The sequence below is a fragment of the Apium graveolens genome, chromosome 3 (genome assembly GCF_009905375.1).
Source record: "Apium graveolens cultivar Ventura chromosome 3, ASM990537v1, whole genome shotgun sequence".
NCBI classification, from domain to species: domain Eukaryota; kingdom Viridiplantae; phylum Streptophyta; class Magnoliopsida; order Apiales; family Apiaceae; genus Apium; species Apium graveolens.
Window position 1 is genome coordinate 295,590,501 of NC_133649.1, and position 9,411 is coordinate 295,599,911.

The 9,411-nt window shown below is 33.7% G+C and overlaps 1 protein-coding gene across 1 annotated transcript; it reads right to left on the bottom strand.

The window, feature by feature from the left end:
* Positions 1 to 8,671: 8,671 nt before the first annotated feature.
* Positions 8,672 to 9,106, bottom strand: LOC141715232 (uncharacterized). Its single transcript, XM_074518707.1, has one exon. It carries the CDS (start codon positions 9,104 to 9,106, stop codon positions 8,672 to 8,674), a length of 435 nt encoding a protein of 144 aa, XP_074374808.1.
* Positions 9,107 to 9,411: the final 305 nt, after the last annotated feature.

The window sequence follows — 9,411 nt, forward strand, 5'->3', positions numbered from 1 at the left end:
TATATTGGCTTATCGAGATCTCTCATTACTCTATAGTTGATTTGACTTATAGAGGTCTCTGAGTTCCCTATAAGAGAATTTAGCTTGTCGAGATCTCTCCACTTCATGTCTCCACTTTGGCTTATAGACATCTCTGAGTTCTGTAGTGACTAATTGACTTGTCAATAACTCAGAGTTCTCTAGTGATATTTGACTTGTCGATATATCAGAGTTCTCTAGTGATAATTGACTTATCGATATCTCAGAGTTCACTAATAATATTTGACTTGTCGATAACTCAGAGTTCTCTAGTGATATTTTACTTGTCGATAACTCTGAGTTCTCTAGTGAAGAAATGACTTGTCGATATCTCCAATCTTCATGTCTTCAGTCTGTCTTGTCGATATCTCTGAGTTCTCTAGTAGTTTTCTTGAGTTCTCTATAAGTCATTCTGGACTTCTCGAATGACATCTCTATAACACTAAATCTGTGTCTTGTAGAGATCTTGACTTAGAATATTTTTCTCAAAACATATTTATTCAACTCCAAGCTTCTTCATAATTCTTCCGAGGCATGATCTTCTTGATCTTCTTCCTGATAGAATTCTTAGGCTTGATACTGTTTAAAGAAAAAAACTCAAGTCTGCTCTTTGACATTTTTACAGACTTTAAATGTTACAATGCAAAATACAAACTAAGATTACAATACAACTTACTTAGGGTTGTCAATTTTACTTAGTCTTGTTAAAGTACAGACATGTCTTGCACAACAATCTCCCCCAATTTATGAGAAGATTGTTTAACACAATTTCATGTCTGTTAACAAGACTAACCCCAAGTTATAATGGAAAATAAAATTAATACATAAAAATTGACACAATTACAACTTTTATACATTAGGAGATTTACAGAGTTTAAATAGTTATAAGCATCAGGTAAAGACTGTTTTTGCTTCTGCTTCTTTTGTGTTTTTGTGTTTTTATGCTTTTTTTGAAGTGTTTATGGTTGTGAACAAAGTAAATCAATTCTTGTAGTGAAATGTGTTAGTGCTGAAATTAAACATGCAACAATGAATAACACAGATCTTTCAAAACTCACTTAATTTTATATTAAAATTAAGAATGTTTTGCTACAAAATTTCTAGGCTCTTTGTTGATAAAGAGCTTAGCTTCTTCTTGAGAGAGTACAAGATTTTTCTTATCTAAATTGTTACTTCTAACAAAGGATCAGTGTTAACTTTATACAATAGTTAACTACTGGTTTACACAATGTAAAATAAGAGATGCTATTCACTTTAGTAAACTGTCACTTATCATTCTATTTTAGGAAAAATATATCTTCCATTTCCGGCTTAGCATATCTTTGCATACTGTGTTAACTTTGATCTTCCTTTGTTAGTTAATCTTCACCCTTGATCTTGCACACTCTTCAAGCTGCTTTTTGTAGACTTGTCAATCCAACTGATAGGATTGTTTGTTGATTGTTAATCTTGGATATTGAACTGGTCTGAACTTTTGCACTTTGAGTTTTACCTCGAGATCTCCGGTTTGGTATATAGAGAATTTGACATCTTGATAAGTATATGGGCTTATCGAGATCTCTCATTACTCTATAGTTGATTTGACTTATAGAGGTCTCTGAGTTCTCTATAAGAGAATTTAGCTTGTCGAGATCTCTCCACTTCATGTCTCCACTTTGGCTTATAGACATCTCTAAGTTCAGTAGTGACTAATTGACTTGTCAATAACTCAGAGTTCTCTAGTGATATTTGACTTATCGATATATCAGAGTTCTCTAGTGATAATTGACTTATCGATATCTCAGAGTTCGCTAATAATATTTGACTTGTCGATAACTCAGAGTTCTCTAGTGATATTTTACTTGTCGATAACTCTGAGTTCTCTAGTGAAGAAATGACTTGTCGATATCTCCAATCTTCATGTCTTCAGTTTGTCTTGTCGATATCTCTGAGTTCTCTAGTAGTTTTCCTGAGTTCTCTATAAGTCATTCTGGACTTCTTGAATGACATCTCTATAACACTAAATCTGTGTCTTGTAGAGATCTTGACTTAGAATATTTTTCTCAAAACATATTTATTCAACTCCAAGCTTCTTCATAATTCTTCCGAGGCATGATCTTCTTGATCTTCTTCCAGATAGAATTCTTATGCTTGATACTGTTTAAAGAAAAAAACTCAAGTCTGCTCTTTGACATTTTTACAGACTTTAAATGTTACAATACAAAATACAAACTAATATTACAATACAACTTACTTAGGGTTGTCAATTTTACTTAGTCTTGTTAAAGTACAGACATGTCTTGCACAACAATCTCCCCCAATTTATGAGAAGATTGTTTAACACAATTTCATGCCTGTTAACAAGACTAACCCCAAGTTATAATGGAAAATAAAATTAATACATAAAAATTGACACAATTACAACTTTTATACATTAGGAGATTTACAGAGTTTAAATAGTTATAAGCATCAGGTACAGACTGTTTTTGCTTCTGCCTCTTTTGTGTTTTTGTGTTTTTATGCTTTTCTTGAAGTGTTTATGGTTGTGAACAAAGTAAATCAATTCTTGTAGTGAAATGTGTTAGTGCTGAAATTAAACATGCAACAATGAATAACACAGATCTTTCAGAACTCACTTAATTTTATATTAAAATTAAGAATGTTTTGCTACAAAATTTCTAAGCTCTTTGTTGAAAAAGAGCTTAGCTTCTTCTTGAGAGATTACAAGGTTTTTCTTATCTAAATTGTTACTTCTAACAAAGGATCAGTGTTAACTTTATACAATAGTTAACTACTGGTTTACACAATGTATAATAAGAGATGCTATTTACTTTAGTAAACTGCCACTTATCATTCTATTTTAGGAAAAATATATCTTCCATTTCCGGCTTAGCATATCTTTGCATACTGTGTTAAATTTGATCTTCCTTTGTCAGTTAATCTTCACCCTTGATCTTGCACACTCTTCAAGCTGCTTTTTGTAGACTTGTCAATCCAACTGATTGGATTGTTTGTTGATTGTTAATCTTGGATATTGAACTGGTCTGAACTTTTGCACTTTGAGTTTTACCTCGAGATCTCCAGTTTGGTATATAGAGAACTTGACATCTTGATAAGTATATTGGCTTATCGAGATCTCTCATTACTCTATAGTTGATTTGACTTATAGAGGTCTCTGAGTTCTCTATAAGAGAATTTAGCTTGTCGAGATCTCTCCACTTCATGTCTCCACTTTGGCTTATAGACATCTCTGAGTTCTGTAGTGACTAATTGACTTGTCAATAACTCAGAGTTCTCTAGTGATATTTGACTTGTCGATATATCAGAGTTCTCTAGTGATAATTGACTTATCGATATCTCAGAGTTCGCTAATAATATTTGACTTGTCGATAACTCAGAGTTCTCTAGTGATATTTGACTTGTCGATAACTCTGAGTTCTCTAGTGAAGAAATGACTTGTCGATATCTCCAATCTTCATGTCTTCAGTTTGTCTTGTCGATATCTCTGAGTTCTCTAGTAGTTTTCCTGAGTTCTCTATAAGTCATTCTGAACTTTTCGAATGACATCTCTATAACACTAAATCTGTGTCTTGTAGAGATCTTGACTTAGAATATTTTTCTCAAAACATATTTATTAAACTCCAAGCTTCTTCATAATTCTTCCGAGGTATGATCTTCTTGATCTTCTTCCTGATAGAATTCTTAGGCTTGATACTGTTTAAAGAAAAATACTCCAGTCTGCTCTTTGACATTTTTTACAGACTTTAAATGTTACAATACAAAATACAAACTAATATTACAATACAACTTACTTAGGGTTGTCAATTTTACTTAGTCTTGTTAAAGTACAGACATGTCTTGCACAACAATCTCCCCCAATTTATGAGAAGATTGTTTAACACAATTTCATGCCTGTTAACAAGACTAACCCCAAGTTATAATGGAAAATAAAATTAATACATAAAAATTGACACAATTACAACTTTTATACATTAGGAGATTTACAGAGTTTAAATAGTTATAAGCATCAGGTAAAGACTGTTTTGCTTCTGCTTCTTTTCTAATGAGACCCTTTAAGTAATCAAGAATTTCAAGTTCTTCTATAATAGGTGGTCCACTTAGAGCTTCTACAAGTTTGAGTCTGTCTACCTTTAGATAACCACTGTCTAGTAAATCAATCCTAAATCTTGTGAATTTTCCAGCTTTAATGTTTAGAAACTTTCCATCCTTAGAGATTCTTCTGATTCCTTTGTGCTTGAGTTCTTCTGATCTTCTTATGAACATCTCAATTTCCTCATCATACTTCCTATTTCTTTCTTCATATTCAGCCTCATTTCTTTTTCTTATTTCCTCCCTTATAATCAACCACTCAGCCAAAACTGATCTTCATGCTCTTGTAGCAGTATCTTTATCTTTTAGCAAGCTTATCACTCTCTTGATTTCTGTGGGAGAGAGGGTCCATTAAAGCACAACCAAGGAATGTGAAGGACCCATCTTCATAGTAAATTCTAACTTCTCTTAGAGATACAATCCATACTTTAACTATTTCCTCAGCTAGTTGTTGAAAATAATCTTCATATGAGATGCACCAATTTAAAGGTAGAAAGTCACTTTGCTTGAAACAGTTCCAGATGACCCTTTCAATAACTTGTTCTTTTTCTGCATCCTTAGCCTTCTTAGGTTTCCTCCCAATAGTTTTGTAGTGAATGTTGAGTGAAGGCTTGTCTAAAGGTAAGTTTGTGATTTTCTTGAGAGATGTTTGGTTTGAGATGATTGGTGTTTTTAGGAAGGTGTTTGCAGTTTATTTGTATAGAAACTTCGGCTTAGAGGCTAGAGGTGGTTTAATGATTAAGGTTGTTAGCATTGAAGGTTAAGCTAGATTTATTTGGATTTTTAGGGGTTGTTGTGGTTCTGAGCCATCATGTCTTTGTTTGCTCCTCCTTTCTCCTCTCCTTTTACTTTCACCATCCTTCTTCTCATCCTCCTTCTCTCCTTGACTCTTGTCCTTGCTGCCAGTTGCTTTAGAAGCTTGACTTGGATTTGAGCCAGAAGGCTTTTGTTTGTCATCCTTCTGCTCATCATCATCCTTGTCTTTTCTTAAATTGTATTGAGTGTTTGGCAATATGGTGTCAATATTTACAAGATATCTGTCCAAAATCTTTATCATCTCAACATCCTCATGCTTCTTGTTCTTTTTGTATTTTAAATTAGACTGCAAGGTCATGATCAACCTCATGTTTGATCTGAACAATGTTTAGGAACAAGGAGATGTCTGGATTGTTTGGTTGTTGGACATACATAAACTACTCCTTGATTTGGATATAGATAGGCTTCTGAAAAAGCTGTTATCTGTGCCTTTTTGAGCTCTTGGAGAAGTTGAGTGTCTTCTGGAATAACCGGATTCACTCTGTCAATCATTACATCCAGTTCAGATGCTCTTAAAGTTTGAAGATTTGTGAGAGTCACCTGAAGACACCTGTCCACACCACCATCATTGATGTTCATGACAATCCTTTTCTCCAAAAAGTTATCAATTTTCACCAGCACTGCCCTTATAAAGTTGATGTTCTTAGCCAAAGCTTTCTTGCAGGTCACATAGTTATTTTGAAGAGACACTCTTAGTGCTGTAAGAAGGTCATTGAATTCCTGATCTTGATTGGGTCCATCTACAGCCTTTTGAAGTCTTTCTTTTCCAACATCAATTTGAGCACTTGAGCTTTGACCAACTTGAATAGGCTCTTGAGATTTTGCCTTAGCATCTCTAGATTGTTGAATCCTAGCCTCAATCTTCCCCTTAGTCTTGGTGACAGGCATGAGTAGGGGAGTTGGAATTTCTGGCCTTATTTGTTCAGGTAATGAGGGCAGTGGTATATTGAGTTTCCCCATAATGGCTCCCAAAGCAACATAATTTTGTATTTGAAGATGCTTGTGAGAGTCCACCAGGGGTTTGATGTCTGATTGTTGACTTTTGACTAGAGAAGTCAAAGCCTGAACTTGAGCATTGAGAGATGCATTTGAAGTTTGCAAGTCTGAGACTTGTTGTTGAAGAGATTGGATTTGAAGATTTGTAGAGGTTGAGCTAGGCTGATGAGAGCTTGTAGATGTTAAGGAGCCAAAAGTATGTGCGTAATTTAAAGCGGTTGAGTTGACATATGTTAACACAAATGATCAAGTTGCAGTTATTTTTAATAAGGCTCTGAAGTCTCAACATTTTATAAGACTACATACGTGGATTGAAGTCAGGAAATAAAATCAAGTTTAAAAAGGAGTGTTGGATATTAAAAACTTGATTTTAAATAAAGTCTTTTCACTTGAAAAAAATGATTAGTTATAAGGTTAGATTAAATTCTGGTCCAGAGAAGAGTCGTAATAGAAAAGGATGTTAAGATCAAACGCTTTCCGCGACTCCAAAAGCATCTATTTATGGAGAAAACACAACTATAACATTTAGCTATAACCTTTATGGTGTAGCAGGCTGTGGCGTGTTTCGATATGTGGAGATATTGGACAACCCAATAAAGGAAACAAAAGGCCTTGTTTTTATTATTAATAATGTTCTTGTTATAATATCCAGACTATATATATGTGTGCGCGTGTCTTACTTGATATTTAATATGAAATTAGAAAAGTGAAAGAAATATCGTTATTGTATCAAAAAGTTCAGCATCTTTAATTTATTTTATGCCGACATGCCTTTCTGTCCATCAATGATTTTAAAATGAATGCCCAAACCAAACCAAAAACCCAAAGAACAAAGGGTCCACAGTGAAGGTAACCCATTACATAGCTAAGCCAAGTTGGAAATTAACAGTACGTCAACCTTGAAGCTTATGAAATGGATATGGGACACGTTTCCCTCAATGTTCACATCCGTGAATATCTCGAGTGAATGAAGAAGGATGAAATCAAGTTATACATTGGTTGAGGTTCTACTATTAACACGCTTACAAACTTCACAGCTCTTGTATTTTCAATTACCTACAAAAACCAGATTAACTTATTATTACACCGAAGTTGAATTGGGAATACAGTGGGTCATCATTATTATTGAAACTAAAACCAATCATTTTAATTGATGAGATTTTGTGTGCATACAGTGGGTTATCATTATTAATGAAATTAAAAGCAATCAAAATATGTCAGCTAAATTGTAAACATGTTTCAGTCTATCTCCAACCACGTATTCACATATATCCCCAACCATGTATTCATATCTATACATATACTAATATTAGAATAAAGAAAACTGGATTTCTTTATTTGGTGCTTATTTATTGCTGCCAGTCGGTATCAAATCATTCAATAAAGATGGATCAAAACCTATGTGCAGGAAAAGTAGTGATTTCAAAATTTAAAATCATGAAGGTCATACTTTCATTACTTATCGGCAAAAGGTATTTTTGGACTTATAGTTTATTATAAAACTAGATAAAGTTATTACTTTAGAACTTAAATTGTTGAAATTTGTAAAAATAATAACGAATTAATAAAATTAAATTTTGAAAGCAAGACGAATGTAATTTTTTTCGATTTTCAGTATTTAATTTTTGAATCACATATTTATCATTTATCTTATAACACGAGAGTCTTTTTTTAATAAGAAATATAATTTCCCTTAATAGCAGAAAAGAAATATTACCTAATCACAATATTTTCAGAAGTATGAAATCGACTATAAATAGACATATTTGTCCTTGTTGCGCGTTTAGAAACCATTCGTTTAATTATTTTGTGGCAGCTCAGGATAATTAGAATATTTCAGTGAATGTCAAATAAGCTTAATTATTTTTGAAGAAGAATTTTATATAGAACAACCTATAGATATATTTGTGTGTATATATATGTAGATGATTTAAAATTCGTAGGAAATAATGCACCATTGATTGAAGAATTCAAGGAGGCAATGCCACTAGAGTTTAAGATGACTGATGTTAGTCTTATGACATAATATTTTGGAAATGGAACTGAAGCGAAGTGAAAATCATATTTTTGTTTCTCAAAAAGGTTCTGTAGAGAAAATTCTTAAAAGTCTTAGGTGCAGAATTGCAAGCCCATAAGTACACCAGTTGTATGTGGAACTAAACTGACAAAGTTTTATGCAACTATGAAATTTAATCTGTCATAGAAGCCTTATCGGAAGTGTGAGAAATTTAGGTGTTATGGTATTAGCCTCGTTAGTAGGTATATGGAAGCACCTATTGGGACACATATAAAAGTGCCAAAAAGGATTCTCCCTTACAACAAAGCTACCCTTAACTATGGTCTTGCCTATTTTCCGTCTACAAGATTTAAAATTTATGGTTATAGAGATACTGATTGGGAAGGAGATATTGATGATCGTAAAAGTACCGGTGGGTTCATATTTTTCATGGAAGACACTTCTTTGGAAACATCAAAAAGTAACCCTCTCAACTTGTGAAACTGAGTACAAATTTGCTACATTAATTGCTTGTCAGGCACCGGGGTCGAGGAGACTGTTGAAGACAATTCATTTTCCTTTGAGAGAAGCAACAACCATACATGTTGAAAATAAGTCTGTTTGGAAAAAAATCTAATGTTTCATGATTGTAAACCTATAGATAAAAAGTATTTTTTTTTGAAATAATCGTACTTACATATATTAATATCCTTTCGAAATCAAATTACAACGAATAAACTATGGGGCGGTATGAAATCATTCCATATGACCTGTCATAGAAAATGCAACTCGAGCCGACATATGAGCTACATTATTCGAAGATCGATATTCATGCACAACTAACACATTCTCAAAATATTGAAGTAAACTCACACAATCATCTATAATACTATGAAAGTTCGATCTTCCCTTGTTATTATAGATGACCTTCAACACCAGTTTCACGTCCAATTCAAATATGCAGTTCGTAGTTCTCCATTTTTCCATCCATACTAATGCATCACGAAGTCCCACTACTTCTGCCTCTCTAATCTGTGTGTACCCCCGATAATTAAAACTTCTAGCACCCAAGAATCTTCCAATGTCATCACGAGCTATACAAGCCACTCCTATATTCTCCGTATTACCCTGACCTATATAACCTACATTGATTTTTATCCAACCCTCAAGTGGTCGACCCCATTTCTTCATCGATGGTTCCTTCAGCTTCATACCTCCAACCCCACTTTCATTAACGTTTTTTCATTCCCATATCAGGTTCAAAGCCATAGACCGAACACCAAAAACTGACATGTTCTTTTTATTCCATACCCATTCATTCCGTCTAACCCACAAGCTCCAACTAATGACACCCAACATAATACATTGTTCCCTGTTACTATATTGAAATACATGTCTGAGCACCTACAACCCCTTCATACCCTCCTTGACTCTCACCACCTCCTTCAATCCCACCGTGCTACACAAGTCACGAGCAAAACAACAAGAGAACAATG

Coding starts and splice junctions, on each gene's coding strand:
- LOC141715232 (XM_074518707.1), bottom strand. CDS start 9,106: ATGAAGAAATGGGGTCGACCACTTGAGGGTTGGATAAAAATCAATGTA.